This window comes from Diadema antillarum, unplaced genomic scaffold (genome assembly GCF_040938485.1).
Source record: "Diadema antillarum isolate AM-2024a unplaced genomic scaffold, OU_Dant_1.0 seq00000182_RagTag, whole genome shotgun sequence".
Lineage (NCBI taxonomy): Eukaryota > Metazoa > Echinodermata > Echinoidea > Diadematoida > Diadematidae > Diadema > Diadema antillarum.
In genome coordinates, this window is record NW_027271249.1 from 1,622,390 (window position 1) to 1,639,522 (window position 17,133).

A 17,133-nucleotide genomic window follows, 5' to 3' on the forward strand; every position below is an offset into this window, starting at 1 on the left:
TGTTTGGAATAGTTGTAACATTAGTGGCAGCAGCAACAATAGTACGTAGATGATGGCATCTACATCTGACAAATAAGTTCTGAGTTAAATTACCCAAGATTGACACAATTTGACTACACCTCACTCCACAAGTATGAGGTAGAAGAAAAATTCCCCTCAGACAGGAAAGTTCTACCTACAGTGTAATGTTACTGTTTAGAAAACACACAGTTTGTGCATATCAGAGACCACATCACTTCTAGCCACAGCCATGGTCAATTTCCAGTAAACAAGGGACAGATAAAGATACATCCTGAGGGCAACACAACATGTATGATATATCAACTCCCTGTCGATTATCCAAGCTTCATCCTAGAACTGAGAGATGACTCCTGTAACTCAAGGTCACCTCACAGAGTTAAACAAGTCTCATTCCATCAAACAGATGAGTGGGGAGGGGGTGAAAGGGGCAAATTAGCACCAATCATACACATACAAGCAATGTCAAATGACTAATGATATTTGACATGTCCAGAACATTTGGTAAAAAGTTCACTTGAATCAAAATTAGTAACATGAGAAGACTCTTGGGACCATCCTTCCGATCATAACCATCTCACATGGAATGCACTGAGAGGATGTTTCCTACAAAGTGGCAATTTATGAAATCACAAAGTGATAATGGAGATGACAACAAATTGAATGTCTGTAAAGCTCACAAATCCAACCCACTGAACACTCATAACCTCAATACCTTCAAATCTGAATTGAAGACACATTTTTTCCAGCAACTTTTGTGTATGATGTGCGACACATTGTGGTAGCCAGGCACCTTTGCATGTTTCTACAGATAAATGACGCTATATAAATGCTGTTTCATCATTATCATCATCATCGTATTCTGCCCTCTCTCCCCTCCCCCCCCCCCCCATCTCTTAATTGTTACTCCCTCTTATTTCGTAATCTGGAGGGGATGACATATTAAAGGACAAGTCCACCTTCATATACATAAGGATTGAGAGAATGCAGCAATATTAGAACACATCAGTGAAAGTTTGAGGAAAATCGGACAATCCGTTCAAAAGTTACGAATATTTTAAGTATCTGCGCAGTCACTGCTGGAAGAGAAGACTACGACAGTGTATGATGTCACATGCGTACAACTATATAAGGAAAATAAAAAGAGAATTTCACAAAACTTTACTTTTTGAATAAAGTGCACAATTCTTCGACTTGCTACTGACATATGTTAAGGGTAATATTATTTCCCCCTGCCTTCTGAAAGAGAGAAGTTGAGTGTTCTTTTGTTATGCCAGAAAAATGGAAATATGTTGAATTTTCTTTATTCTTTCTTTATATCATTGTACTCATGTGACATCACAAGCTATAGTAGTCTTTTCATCCAGACGTGACTGAGCAGAAACTTCAAAAAAAACTTTTTAACAGATTGTCCGATTTTGCTCAAACTCTCACTGATGTGTTCTACTAATATTGTGGCATTCACTCAACCCACATGTCTATGAAGGTGAACTTGTCCTTTAAATGTGATCTCTGTTGTTACAAATAATATCTCAAACCAGAGCTATTTTTTTTTTTTATATATTGCGCAAGCAAATGATGTTTTAGGGAAGGTTTAACTCTCTTGGGCCCAATGATCTTGACCACCACTGATCCTGTATGCAGTAAAGTCATCATCGGTTCTCAGGGACTTCAAGGGGAGAAACACCACCTCACCTCATGTCTTTTATGGGAATCTCCTTGACCGCTACAGTGACCTGCGTCCGGCAGTCCCTGGCCGCATACACCACGCCGTACGTCCCGCGACCCAGGATCACTCGCTCGCGATTTTCCGTCAGCTCGTACTCCGTCTGAAACGTCACAGTGACGGAAACAGTTCTTTTGTAACAATTATATTTTCTAAATTCCTTATTCTATTCTCTTTTTCTTTTCTTTCCCTTTAAACTGTATCCCTGATTTCTTACCATCCTTCATTTAACTTCGTTTATTCTCATGTGTGCATTATGTATAGAAGTCAGTTTATCAGCAGACAACAAAGTTAAACAGAGTTAAATTCTCAAATAATCTCAGTCAATCTGATCTAGGGATATCTTCAGGAATTGGTTCATTTTCTTTCCCATTGTTACAAGGTGTCATTCTACTGATACATCATTTCATGAAAATCACATTATTTGGGCAGATGACAAAGCAAAAGTGAACCCCGTCAGGAGATGCAAAATATTAAATTCTCCAACCACACTCTCACTGACAATGCTATTTTCATGAAATCTCCCTTTGCCTTTCATAGATCACAATGCAGCATTCTTTTTTTTTTAAAGATATATTGCTACACTGGGTGACAAGTGTAATGTGGTAATGTTTATCACTGAATGATCATGGCAAAGAAAACACGTTCTAAGTTAGGTCTCACCTGTATCGGCTCGTCGTTCAAATCGGAGTCAACCTCAGCACCGATCACGGCCCTCCCTCCCAGCATATTCATGATCAGTTCATGGAATCTTTGGGGAGGAAAGGGAACAGAGGTTATACACTACAGTCCATAATATGCTTGTGAGAATGCAAATCTCATAGACCAGCACATGGCCTGCATTACTCATAAGAGCGCAAATTTCTTGCAAGATCACAGCGTACATGCAGAGCATAACATAAGACCCTTTAACCCTTGATATTTTCACTTTCTGGAGCAGGATCAAACAGATTACTTGCTAATGGCACAAATACCTGTATCCCTCCCAGTTAAGCCCCAATCTAATCTGCACAACAATTTACTTACACATGGCAACTTGCTCCAGAATTTCATTTGCCAAATAGAACATGATATTTAGCAAGGGGAAAAAAAGAGGAACAAACCTTCCTAGAATGTCCATCACTTTTTTTTTTTCTTTTTCTCTTTTCTCTTTTTTTTTTTTGCCAAATGCTCAAAATATCTTCTGGTCACCTTGGAGAGAAAAAAGGTCAAATTCCAGACAGATAAATGTGCCACTTATGACTAGATATTCCTGCTTATCAAAATGCCATCCTGCTTATAAAAAATTCCACCACAACATCCATTAACCCATCGAGGATGGACTGATTTTGGTATAACACTCATTTCCCATAGACACCTGCCCAAGTATTCTCGGGACTCATCCTCAACAGGATAAAGGAGAGAAATTCCCCTTAAACCCATGTAGTGGTGGGTTGAAAAGAAAAAAAAGAACGGTAGCATTTCAAAGTACGCAAACTTAAAGACATAAATGTATATCATCAATCACATTCAAATATGACATTCCTTAAAATGAGTCCATGAAGGATATTTGGATTATCTACCACATAATTAATTGTAAAAAGAGACAGAATTTTATTTGATTTAATCTAATATTTCACTGTCCACAAATGAGGAGTTTATTTGCAAAAGGGGTTAGATCCACTTTTAGTACTTAAGAGAAAAACTGTTTTGTTTGTGAGAATTTGTACACAAGTGTATGGAAAATCAAAATCTAATTTTGCTATAATTTCTACTCAAATGTTTGTCTGGATTTGAAATTTTCACTGTAACTAACTCAAGTGGAATTCTGTGCAGTGATGCTAATAACTCAATTTTCGTCAAAAATGAATCTAACACCTTTTGTAAATGAGCTCTTCAAATATGGAAATATGCCTTCCATCGTTTTACATACAAGAGATATACACAAATTACAGAAAAAGATGAGATAATGAAACTGACAGACAGACGGACAGACAGAAAGATGGAAGGTATGTGAAAATACCTTAAGTTTCAAACAAGAGTTGGAGGAGGAGCAAAATGATGAAAAGACGGAAAGAGTTTGTGTATTCTAGTTTTCACATCATTATGGGATGTACGAAGAAGACAGATGTATAGTACAAGGTTGAACTGCTACAGGGTATCTGTGCAGTCCCACCATCACTCTCCTTACCTTTGTCTGAGATGTGAGGATGGGAAGTACAGCTGGAAATCATCGGCATTTTGCTGGACATACAGGAAGAGGCATCTGTCATCCCTCTTGTAAGTACTGGTAAAGTAAAGATAAGATTTAAAACACTCTATTCATTATATGTTTCATATCTATCAATTGAGTGTGTTTTCTCTATCTACTAATCAAAGTGGAAAATATCTTTAAAAATCTATTCATCAAGAATGTATTTCCCAATCTCTTCTAATAGAGCACAGCAAAGCCCCAAAGGTATTATTTCCACTCCAACATACACAGATCGACTGGATAGAAAGATTTCTAAAAAATTTTGGTTTCTAATGTAAGTCCCTAGTAATTTACGTAGCATCATAACAGTTTTGGCATGGAACGAAATAATAAAGTCATAAAACAATTTATCCACTTCATGATACATGATGCTCTCACACTTGAATAGTGATGTGATTTTCTTCATCATCATGGCAGCATAAAATTAGTGGTGATACTTTATCTAAATGTGTTGATCCTGCTGAGATTGAGCAGTGAGGTGTAACACATGAAACTTTGAAACTGCAGTCACACTAGATTCTTTTCTTTCTCCTTACCTGATTCCTTTAATGGACGACACATTGAAGAGCCATTCACTGATTTCCTGCCAAAAGATAGATCAGAAAGTGTTCAAGGACTTGTCCAATATGATCTCGTACCTTGGCCACATGGAAGGTCATTGATAAAAATATTTTTTTTTTACATGCCATATCTGATACGAGCCAAGGGTAGGCCCGTGTATGACTGACAGAGCTTATACTCTTTCGAGACTGTGAATTGAATGTACAGTGTACAAACATGCTCTCAATAGCAGCAAGCATCCTACAGGAACAATCTACCACACACAAGACAGTCAAGCTTTCACATCAGAATGCTCAAAGAGGCCATACAAGGCTTATGGGTACACTGTACACCATGAATATGTCACATGCGTTGCAAAAAAAAAAAAAAAAAAAAAAAAAATCTAATTAAAGATTTATTGATTTTCAAGGTTATCCAGAGCATGACTGAAAATTACTTGTGGTTTTGACCCAACTTCAATGAACACTTCACGCCATTGCCACTTATTCATAACACTTCATACACTAACAGAGGCATCAAGAAATTACATAACATTAAGCACAGACATTTGGCAGCAAGTGTATTAGAGGAACAATCCAAAGTACACAACAGATTCTGTTGTCAACCTTAAAAGCCATACAAGAATTTCCCCAAACTTCCTTGACTTTCATGTTTGATGAAAGACAAACTCTATGTTTTCTCAATCTCTTAAAAGTGACACTAGAAAACTATAAGTGAAAGTAAACGTCCCAACATGGTATAGTTCTTTCTCAGTTCGCTGTATCTCTAAGTATTGAGAGCTCTGTACACATCTCCACCAATGAATCCTTCCCTTTGGGGTTTACATAAAACCAGGACACATGCTTTCTTAACCTTTTAACATTGTCATCACCATAATCTGTGATCATAGGCACACTTCTTAAGAAAACAAAAGGCAGAAGTTATACATCAGACTGGGTCTAGACCTGAGAATTACATACAACTAGAACACCTACCCTGCAATCCTTCTCAATAGCAACGTGCCAGAGGCGGACGGACTGTTCGATCTCATCGTCGCCATCATTGATGGTGATGTAGCTAGGCTTGTAGACTTTGCTTGGCTCCTGGACCAGTACCTATTAGCAAGAAATGAAACCACATGGAAACAAAAAATACAAAACAAAACAATAAAACAAAACAGTACTAAAGCACTGCAATATAGCACTACACAATTGCTGAAATATATGACTACAGTTACTTTGGCCATTGACAGGAAAGGAACAAAAATAGATAAAGAAAAAAAAAGACTGTCAGCATTTTAACTGTTGCCGTGGTAACTGCAAATAATTCCATCTTACAAACACTGAAATTAGCTCATGATCCCACAGTAGTCATCGTTTACACAGTAATAGGCAAATAATGGCTAGTCAGGATCTGCTAACCAAGTGATAATACAGTCATTTGCTTTGGGTCGTGGTGAGCTCAAACCAGTTAGTCTGGGAAGCTTTGTGAATCAAAAGAATGAGACTGCAGGTACAGTTATATATCTTTACTTGTGGAAAGTTTTGAGCCTGATCTCTAGGTAAGTATGTTTCATGCTCATTTCTCAAATAAACTCTAACTGTGGTCATCGCTCACCGGAAAGCGGACGTCGGTGACCGACTCCTTCGTGGCCTCGACGAAGAAGTCCAGCCAGAAGTTGAAGAGCTGCTGGTCGATGGTCGGGTCCTCGTCGGGCGTCGGACGCACCCTGCAGATCATCTGGATGTTGCCCAGGGTGGACTTGAGGTACCTTGAGGGGAAAAATGGCAAGAAGATCCAGAAGATTATTACGTGTATCACAGGGGGTCACAGGGGCAGATCCAGGAATTCCTTAAAGGGTTGGCGCCTTTGCAAAATTAAAGGGGGGCGCACACACCACCCCCTCGATTTTTTTTCTCTTTATTTCTTTTGTTTTAGGAAAAATAAAGAGGGGGCGCGCGCCCGGTACGCCCCCCTTTGGATCCGCCACTGGGTCAGAGCTTTGTACAATTCAATGATGGGAAAGTTTTATGCGCACCAGGGACAGCTTAGCTGGGAGCTGTTCAATTTCTCTGCGCATGGTCTTAGCATAGTTGCACAATCCTTTCAACTACTGTCAAGGGTAAAATATTAAATGAAATAAATAATAACTTGCTACTACAATTGATAATTTTATCTGCCTTGGAGTAACTGTCATCTCCGCATTCAAAGACTGCACCATGGTACACAATATTGTGACAAGGAAGGAAAGAGAGGTTTGTTGTTTTCTCATCATAAAGGGATGAACCAACAAAATTTATGAGAGAATTGTGATGCCCTTTTTAGTGCAGTCCCACCTATTCATGTCTGATGCACTCTATTTTTTCACTATAAGAGAAGGGGATTGTAGTAACTGCACTAAAGCCAGCCTCACACTGAGCGACTTTGTTTTACGATAACTCTGAAGCATTTCAATGCAACTCAACGCCATATTGTATCACAGGCCTCCTTCACAGACTGCACGCCATCTGACAATCTTCTGCCATGTGACATCACACTGTGAAGCAGACTTTCAAGAATGATCACATGACTTAAGATTGGGAAGTGATATCCCAAGTGACTAATGGACTAATCATTTAACCAAATGACTTTTGAACAATGAGGAAAACATGAAAACTTAAAGATGATCATCATCTCTCACCAGATGGGCGGCTTCAGCTTGAACATGCATTCGGCAGCCTGCGAAGCCTTGCTGAAGTCGCCGGCCAGCACACTTATCTCGAAGAAGGTAGCCACATCCCAGTAGTCCTCCAATGAGACCAGACTGCCTTTCTTGCCCAACAGGTTGTTCAGCGTCATACCTGATGGGACAAACACAAACAAACAAACAAACAAATAAACAAAGAGACATCAACTTATCAAACATTTAATGTTTACAACACATCACCTGATTGAGTGATACCACTAACCACCTCCAAAGTGATACCGGGGAATGAATTCTGTACATTTTTGCTTTACTCTGGTAGCCCAGTAGGTTGTTCAGCATCATGCCTGATGGAACAAAGACAAACACACAAACAAACAGACAAATACAACACCCTTTGATTCAGTGATAATGCTGACCACCTGAGAAATGAAATCTGAATCACTGTAAACTATACCTGCTTGCCAAGCAGATTTTTTTTTTTGGCATCACCATAACTTATGGGACAAAAACAAACAAATGAAAGGAGCAATAGTTGCTCATCACACCATTACTATTCTAATTCAAAACCAGCTGACTCACTGATACAACCAATCATCTAAGATATTAGAATATGAATCAATGCAAACTATATTCTGTCTGCCCAGGAGATGTCATGCATGCTGGGACAAAGATAAACAAATCAATAAATAAACAAATGAACAAAGAGACCCCCAGCTGACCAGATGATCACTCTCTACAATCCAACACCATCTGACTTTAGTGAAATTGCTAAAGATGTGATACTAATAATAACTTTGGTAAACTTTTTTTCTTTACTTTGCTTGCTCGCCACAATGTTCAGCATCACGCCTTGATCGGACAAAAAGGAAACACACATAAATAAATAAATGCACATAGATGCCAGCGAGCAACCAAACACTAATTTTTTTTTTTTTTTCAAATCAACATCGACTGATTTGGTAATATGGCTAAATTGTATACATGACAGACTCCAACCACTTAACTTTTTCTCTAGTATAAAATTTTAGCACTTGCCCGGTGGGATGGAAATGCATTTTGAACGATGAAATCGGAAAAAAAAAACAGGAATTACGGATAAACAACAATCACTGAGACATTATTACGAATCACATTCATTGTGTAAATTCAACACCATTGCATTGTGGGTAATGCACCACCTCTACTTTCCAGTCATACTTCTAATCAAATCAGAAACGATAAGACTTCGGTTCATCACAATAACTTTCTCTCTGACGTGAATGCAACTGTGCGCCCAGCTTATTGTCCATCATTGTGCTGGATGGGACCAAGCACACAGACAGACAAACAAACAAACAAACAAACAAACAAACACAGAGACAGTAACTTACAACACTGGGTGAATGGCTTAATGGGAAAATCCAACACCCACTGCAATGTGGATAAAAGATTTGGTTCTCACTGACTTTGTTACACTGCTAATCAAATCATTACTGATGTGCTGTAGATCACTTGTGTAAACATCTTTTACCCCTCTGAGTATTACTAAGTCTAAACAAAAGGTGACTTTAACAAAAAAAATAAGGATCACCGATGAAAACTTGCAATCGTGAACACAAACATAATTTGTGCAACATACTATGATCTGAACTCTGGTAACACAAGACACAGCTGCTCATCTATTTTAATGTGCAAGAATATTGATAATGTTAATTAATTCTGTCCTTCCTGTTCTCTGTACAATGACAATGAACATAACTTTATGACAGACAATATCTTAATACAGATGATTTCAGAGTCAGAATAAGGATCTTATTCTTCAACACACTTTTGTGATAACTAGTCATTTGGAAAAAAAAAAAAAATGTGACAAGCATGGTGTATAATATGGCAAATGAGTGTAGTGTTTCCAGAATTTAAATCATCAACATTAACTTAATGATCCTTTTGCAGATTGGCTACACTGCCCCACTAAATTAACATAGTCGCTTCTCTAGCCACTTGTAAAAATACTGTACGTAGTCAACTACAAAAAGCAGGATGTTACTCCGTTGAGTCATCTGCAAGACACTTAGTTACTAGACAGACTTTTGGAAAATACTTGCTGGTTTACTCAAAACCTCTTGGTGCACTCCTATGAACGCTGCATGCCAAGGAATACCATGGAAATGGCACCTGTTAGAAACAGAGCGCCTAATAAGAGAAAGGAGAATATAATATGTACCTATTTTCTGCAACTCTGGGCACTTGGTGAACTCTTGACCTGAGAGGACCAGGAGGGTGGCCAGGTTGATGCCTGCATACTCGTTGGGCTGAACCTCGAAGCCCTTTCTGTACCTACAGGGAAAAAAAACAGAAACGTGCATACAAATGTAATCCTTACAGCTGAATGACAAATTGCCCTTCATCGATGTAAATTAGCACTAATTATATTCAGTGCTTTAGTCATAGTCATGCTAAAAATCATGAGCATAAATACTATGGAAAAGGTACGGATAAGATCCAGCACTGGCTGTCAGGCTGATGCTTGGTGGTCTAGCGGATAGGCACTCACCAGTGGATAGCATGGTCCCTACTCTCAGCATCCAAATAGTTGGATTCGGTGTAGATGTCCTTGTAAATCCTGCCGCACAGGCAAAACATGTCCGGCACCTGATTTTCCTCGCTTTCCAGACCCTGCAATGGACAGGACGTAAGAAATCACAGTGTCTTTTATATGGAGAAGAGCTGCTTTTTAGTTTGCATTATGCAACAGGAATGCGGGTACAGTGCACATGTTCTAGCAACATTCACAGACTTCTGTTATTTATTGACTTACAAATCTTCATGTGGAAAAAAAAATCAACAAAGACACATGTAGCAGATGAAAATTTTTGTCCAAGATAAGACTAAAATGATGCAAGTGTGACATATATATAACACTTTGAGTTGGCATAAACAGGATTTCATTTCGTGTTACATTGGGGGTAACTGGAACCATAACTACATGTATCATTATAATTACGATCATAATCATTATGATTAGATTTGCATCCTGCTTCACATAACACATATTTTGTTCATAGTGCTCTCATACAGAACAACGACACAGTATGATGGTAATGTTTGAATCCACAAGCACACAGATATCAAATCGCAAGTACTGAGCTTAAAGAAAGAATTCCACTGAGAAGAGTGGCTGTATTACCTTTGTGATGACAGTTACGGCTTTTTCTCTGTCACCAGGCTTTCTCCTCCTGTAAGATTTATGAGACAGCAAGGAAAATGAAAATGGTCCCAGAATACATTTATTACATACTAGTATATTTCAAAATTATCACATTTGTGAAAATCATGCATACTATTACGGCTTATTCATTGACATTGGATGGCAGCAAGTTCTACATTCTAAAAATACCCACAAAATCTATTAAAACAAAAGTGTGACAAAATAATCAACTGCAATATTTGAAACAAGGGTGCATTGTAATGTACTTGAGGTCAGTAAAGTTGTCAATTACATGAGACACTTACAAACTTTTGACTCTGATGCATATCAAATGGTGAAAGGGTACGCACTGCAATGTCAAGAGCAACATCTTCAAATCTTTTCACCCTGATGCTGGCGGAAAAAAAAAAAGGTAAATGGTCTGAACTAACCTGTTGAGGGCAAAGGCGTAGAGATGTAAGATGGCGGGCTTGTCGGTCACATGATCATTGGGAAGCTGTTTGATGTCTTCGACCAGCGACACCATGGCATTGTAATCCTGTCAAGGGTAGAATAAAGAGTACAGAAGCTCATTTTGAAGTTGAAGTTGAAGTTGAAGTTTGAAGTTTTTATTAGCAACAACATTTTGAACATGTACATGTACATATAAGAATCATCACACAATTGTCTCTACATAAATATGTGAAAAAATATACTTATCTGTTACTCCTTTACAATAACATGATTAAATGATGAAATTTGAGAGTCAAATATGATACATGTAGCATAATTCTACAAAGTTGCTGTTGTTAACAAGGAAACCAAAAGTTAGCACAAGTGCTAGTCGAGATTGGTCACCTTGATCTTCATACTAAAAGCTAAATACAAAAGAAATATTATTACATGGTTAGTTGAAATGACTGTGAATATTTATACATCATTCATTTTCTAACATAGAAAACTTATAATACCTGATACAGTATAATATCTATTAGAGTAGGATATCTGCAAAGGCATTTACGAAATGTAGATCTTTTGCTTTGTTCATGCATTCTCGAGGAAATGTGTTCCAAAGTTTTGGTCTTAAGTAAGAAATCGAAAATTGTCCCTGTGTGGTTCTAAGTTTTGGTAAGTACAACATTCTTTTTTCATTTGTTCTTGTCCTGTAATATGATGCACAATTTGGCAATAGTCATACAGAGGGTGCGGAATAGTTCCATTGCAGAGATCGTACATAAATGTAAGAACTGAGAACTTATGTTACCTAACAACATCTAGAAGTTTGAATCGTTGGAACAATGGTTCTGAATGTGTTCGTAACGACGAAAATGTTATAGCTCTCAGAGCCATTTTTGAGAAAATATGTATACAATTTAAGTGAGATTTATAAGTAGTGCCCCATACCTCAATACTATATAATATATTCATATTTTAGTACAGTACGTCAAATTAAAATACAGATTTGATTAAATTGCACAATTTCACACTAAATTCAACTTAGGATTCATGCACACGGTAAAATCACACAGCACAGTGGAAGAGGTCTTATCAAGATAGGCTCTAAAATAAGAAAATCATTCAATTTCAAAGTTTCTGATGCTTTTTTGGAACAGTGTTCAAAGCAAAAATACTGATTTGATTAAAGTGTAATTCCACACTATTTTCAAGTTAGCTTTACTACACACAGTAAAATCAGATGAACGCAATGTGAGAGGTTTCATTGAAAATGGACTCAAAATAACTAAGTTATTGAATTTTAAAGCCTCATATCCTTTCAAAAATCAGTGATAATTAGCCACAACCACATTTTCAAATTGGCAAAGGTGTTGATATGTGTTGACCTCACATGTACCCCACTGAACTAGAAACTTCACCAATTTCCTTTGTTCACATGAAGGACCTCATCAAAAGGACCTCATTCCATGGTAAATCCTACCAATCATGTTTCGCTTCAACATAAACTACTATGGCAGGTATGCTTTCAGCATGATATCCAAAGCTATCATTACTTTACGAGTTGTGCATTACATTGCTGGCAACCTTTTGATGAAAAAAAAAAAAAAAAGAAGTATATTTGTATGGTACTTATCTAAAGGTTTGAGTTTATAACATGTTTAGGCTTTTATGACATGCAAAACAAATTGACAGAGCAAATATTTGCTTCAATTGAATAGAAAACATATTTTAGGTAGTAGAGAGTATAACAAATTTGAGCAGAGGATTTATTGATGAAAAACGGTCTGGCAAAGTACACTAATAACTGTGTACAACATCCTATTCCCTTTGATGCAAATATCATAAATGAAAGAGCAATGCAATGTAAACACCAGAACAGTGCAGAGACGGAAATATGCAACTCTTGGCAATCTTTGGTTGTATACCAGTGAAGACACACACAAACAGACACATACATGTAAACACACTGTACAGTATTATATATGAACTTACACGATTCCTCATATACATGAATGAACAAACAAATTAAAAACAAAACAGTGCAAAGCAGAAGAAGGAATCAGTTTTAGTTTCACACCCTCTGTACAGCAAACACAACAAAGGCGATGTTGTTTCCAGGGCTCTGGGATCAGATATAGACTGTGAAAATAGTATCTTTTACCTGAATTTCTCTGTATGAGAGAAGAAACTGGTGCACGATGTCCCCACTCAGTAACAGCTGCTCATCCATCCTGGATTTGAGGTTGCCAAGTTCCTGTCCAAAAAAAAAAGCCATGACATAACGGTATGAAAACCCCATTTATCAAAACTGACTTTCCACAATAGACAGTGGCCCAAGCACACAAATGTATGTGCATGTTAAATTTCATGTGCAAGAGAACCTTTAGGTGTTTCAGTAGCATTTGTGGTTCACCATGTGTGCGGACCTGACATTGTCTGTTTGGGTAGAGAAGAATATGGAATTTAATAATTTCATTTAATGAGAGAAAACATTAAGAAATTCTTAGATTCTCATTTTCTCTCACCTTCCTAATCATCTCAAGACTCTTTACTGCTCAAACAGATCTTTTTAGGAGAAATGTACATGTGCACATGACATTCCTGTCAGGATCAGTATCAATACATTTGTGTGTGGTAAAATTTGAGAATAGCACACGACTCAAGAAATTTGCACAAATTAAGTACTGCATAATACATGGCATACACAGAACTCACCTTCTCTAGCTTCTCTCCCTTCAGTTTCATACGAGCTTTACGAATGTCATTCAGCAGAACTTCTCTGGCATTGCTCCTGGAAAGAACGAAATCGGTGATGAAAATGTGAACATTCCTGTCTGTATACCAAGACAGCATTCAAGCTTTCATTTCTTTTGTCCTTATGAAAGGCATTGCCTTTGTTTCCAAATTAGATATTTACATACTACTAATATGATATATTAAGGTAATTGTCAGGGCTTGGTTGCAATTACGTAACTAACAAGTTGGAACATCTGAACTACCTGTACATGAGAATAGAAATGTGATTTCTGTGCTATACTGTACACACTGACATTTGTAAGTACAGATATTTTTCGGGAATGGCAGTTGATTAGACATTTTCTCAAGTTGTAAATCTCATGCTTTGTGTTCTTCTGAGTATCACTGAAATTAAAATAAAGCATAGCACAAGCATTTCAAAGAACTGTGACTTCTCAAAACAAACAGTTCAGCCAACAAGCTCAAACCAGGGAGGGTTCTCAAAACCAAAATGTCTGCAATCTCATCCACAAGTCCAAAACAGCGCAAGTCTGACTCCGCATCATCTGGCAGGTGACGCGACATTTGCTCCTGTGACAATTGCTCCGGTCTTATTTTCTCCAAGGACGTAGGGTTGGAGTTGTGATGGGGCTTTAGGTTTAGTTTGATGTGAAGATTAGGATTAGGGTTAGGGTTATGTTTTTGGGTAGGTTTTACATTTGAATTGACATGCAAATATTCAATGAGAGCAACTGTCGCGGGAGCAAGTGTCATGGAACGCATCGAGCCATCTAGGCCAGCTCACCTGTTACTGATGTGGACTTCGTCGATGGTCTCTTTCAGCCGGTCAGTGAGGGAAGGGCAGAGTTTGGCCATGGCTTCGTCATTCTCCCTGTCCGCCGCCTTACCGGCTCTGAAAACACACGCCATGTCGCAGACGTAGCAGTGGTTCTTACTGTCCAGCTTGTACGGGATGAACGTGTATCCTGATCCATGGCAAGATTGCTGGGGGAGTTCGGGGGGAGGGGAGTTCGGGGGGGGGGGGAGGTTGGTGGTAAACGAGGGGACAGAAGGGGTTGCAAAAATTATGTAAAAATGAATATATTTTATAACTGAATCCATAAATTAATGAATAAACTAATCAATAGGTTCATACATTTAGATTATGTCACTACATTTGTGCATGCATATGTACTTTCATTTACCAGTACATGTTCTCACATACATATACACATACACTGTACATAGGATATGTACATGTAAACATACAAACTGGGCATGGATGCATGGAAACATTAATCTTACCAAGGAGGTTTAATACATTGGAGTTCCAACTGGCTGCAATTATTCAAACAGTTGTCAGATTTCTATTGATGTACAAAAGAATTCCACAGGTGCACTTGTGCCTTTGATGATCGATGTTCCAAGCCGCCGTCTTGCTGAGCAATCTGAAGATTCATTTTGAACGTTATCATAATGTTGGCCATATTTTGCTTATCTATTTATTACATGAAATGAAATTTTACGTAATGATAAAGCATGTAAAACAAAAGTCAATTCCGTCCAGAAATTTGCGCAAAAGTGTAAATCAGAGCTGTATCACGTGAAAATGTTTAAAACTGTACCATCCTGGAAAGCTGCTTTTATCACTTTTCCGCTTCATTTCCACAAATGAAACTAATATGGAATAATTTTCAAGTATAATTCTTTATTGATAGATATATCAGATTAGTGCCCGGGTATGTCCAGTCGAGTAATTTTCATTTTCATTTCAGCATTTTTTCCTCAATTTCTCTTCGTGCATCCTCGTGTCTGTACCACCTAGCTTTTATAAGAAGGGATAGCGAGAAGTAATTACCATCACAAAGACATATCTTCCTTTGAAAGTGGCTGGTGATTATGCAATGAGACACAAGTCAATTGTCTTCCTATCTGAGCGGCAGATCCAGTTTGCCACATGCTTCAAATATTTTTGAGCGGCGGCTTCGAACGTCTAGCAAAGGAAATAAGACGGCTGTGACTCCATTCTCTAGAACCTCCTTGATCATACATTATGGGGTATGTACAGTACACACAAACACATGCATACACATACATGAACAGTGGATACATACACAAGTTACACTGTATACAATTTAGGCTTATGCATACACATACATGTATCAAATGCATCCAAACAAACAAAAAATAAAAAATATATGATGTTTCAGTTTCTGTTTTGCACATGTGTTGTAATACAGCATAAGAAGAGGTTTTCATCACTTGCTATGACTGATTTGATTCCTAAGTTGCATGTAAATACATGTACCAAAGTTTTATATTTATGCAACAAGTTATTGACCTGTAAGTAACAGTACCTGTGAATCATTAAAGTCTCAAATCACTATCATTTTTTCATTTATTCTTTTCAGTCGAAATCATTATCATCATAATTTTCTCATGTGCCATGTTATGAGCAGGATAATTATTCTCTCACATGTATATAACAGATTTATGTTTATACACAGCATATTACTTTTTTAAAGACATAGGTAATACTGTAAAACGACAATATTTTTGCAAGCTAAATTTTTGTTGCTGAGCGACTCAAAAACAAATTTGCGGGTTCCTGAATTGGGGCTGCACAATTGCTTTAATATACTTGTATGTTTGAACAGAAATATAACTACTGCCTGCACACACATGCTCACACACACACACACACACACACACACACACACACACCAGGGAGGCACCACTGACAAAGCCCACAATTCAACCCATACAAAATGTGCAAAAAAAAAAATGCAGAGATATTTTCTTGGGTTCTAGAAGTCGCGTTAGCCTGAAGAAATGTGAAATACACGAAAAATTAATGAACGACAAAAAATTCTGCATTCAAAGCATATAAAAGAAGGAAAGGTCCTTACTGCCAGTGACCCTGAAATGTCGGGATCGACGGAGTCATTGAAGAGGACAATGTTCTTCTCTTTGCCGAAGCTTTCCCGCACCCCCATGTGATAGAAGAGCGTCCTCTGCTGGACCATGACGGAGACATCGACGACTACCACGTCGGCGGCATAGAAGCGGTCGAGGACTCCTGTCTCGCCGAAATCAAGCTTCTCAAAGTTTACCTTTGTGTTTGAGATGAGCACACAATATATTGCATCACTTAACACTGTATATCTGGTATCAGGGCTGCACACCAACCCACTTTTTTTACTGGTCCGACCTGTCTGTTGGACCAGTAAGTTAACCCAGTTTTTCCATTTTTTAGTGGCCCACTCCTGAAAAAAATACTGGTCCAACAGTGATTTTCACTGGTCTTGGACCATTGGACCAGTGTGCAGCGTTGCCTGGTATTTGTTACAAGGTTGCTAATTGATATTGAAATTGTTAATTAATTGCTTTATTCCCATCCCATCGATGTGAATTCCACCACTCGCAACACTGTTCTGTAAGTCCCAATCAAGAAATATCATACTAACAAAATATATTGCCCATACAGTATACATGTAATACCACACAAATACTTGCATGACTGACATTATGGAAATCACAATTGCGAGCAGTGAGAAGCAAGTGTGCTATGC

At 37.9% G+C, this 17,133-nt stretch overlaps 1 protein-coding gene across 1 annotated transcript in view; it reads right to left on the minus strand.

The window, feature by feature from the left end:
* LOC139728490 (mitogen-activated protein kinase kinase kinase 5-like) overlaps positions 1-17,133 on the minus strand; it is a 45,785-nt gene that overhangs the window by 25,441 nt on the left and 3,211 nt on the right. Inside the window, exons 3-17 of the mRNA XM_071639428.1 lie at positions 16,471-16,674; positions 14,367-14,566; positions 13,541-13,616; positions 12,987-13,079; positions 10,822-10,928; positions 10,370-10,418; positions 9,737-9,858; positions 9,407-9,519; positions 7,198-7,357; positions 6,135-6,288; positions 5,513-5,632; positions 4,514-4,560; positions 3,915-4,010; positions 2,408-2,495; positions 1,714-1,847 (exon numbers count right to left, since the gene is read on the minus strand). Of these exons, the coding sequence (XP_071495529.1) occupies positions 1,714-1,847; positions 2,408-2,495; positions 3,915-4,010; positions 4,514-4,560; positions 5,513-5,632; positions 6,135-6,288; positions 7,198-7,357; positions 9,407-9,519; positions 9,737-9,858; positions 10,370-10,418; positions 10,822-10,928; positions 12,987-13,079; positions 13,541-13,616; positions 14,367-14,566; positions 16,471-16,674 (1,763 nt within the window). The remainder of the gene's footprint in view (positions 1-1,713; positions 1,848-2,407; positions 2,496-3,914; positions 4,011-4,513; positions 4,561-5,512; positions 5,633-6,134; positions 6,289-7,197; positions 7,358-9,406; positions 9,520-9,736; positions 9,859-10,369; positions 10,419-10,821; positions 10,929-12,986; positions 13,080-13,540; positions 13,617-14,366; positions 14,567-16,470; positions 16,675-17,133) is intronic.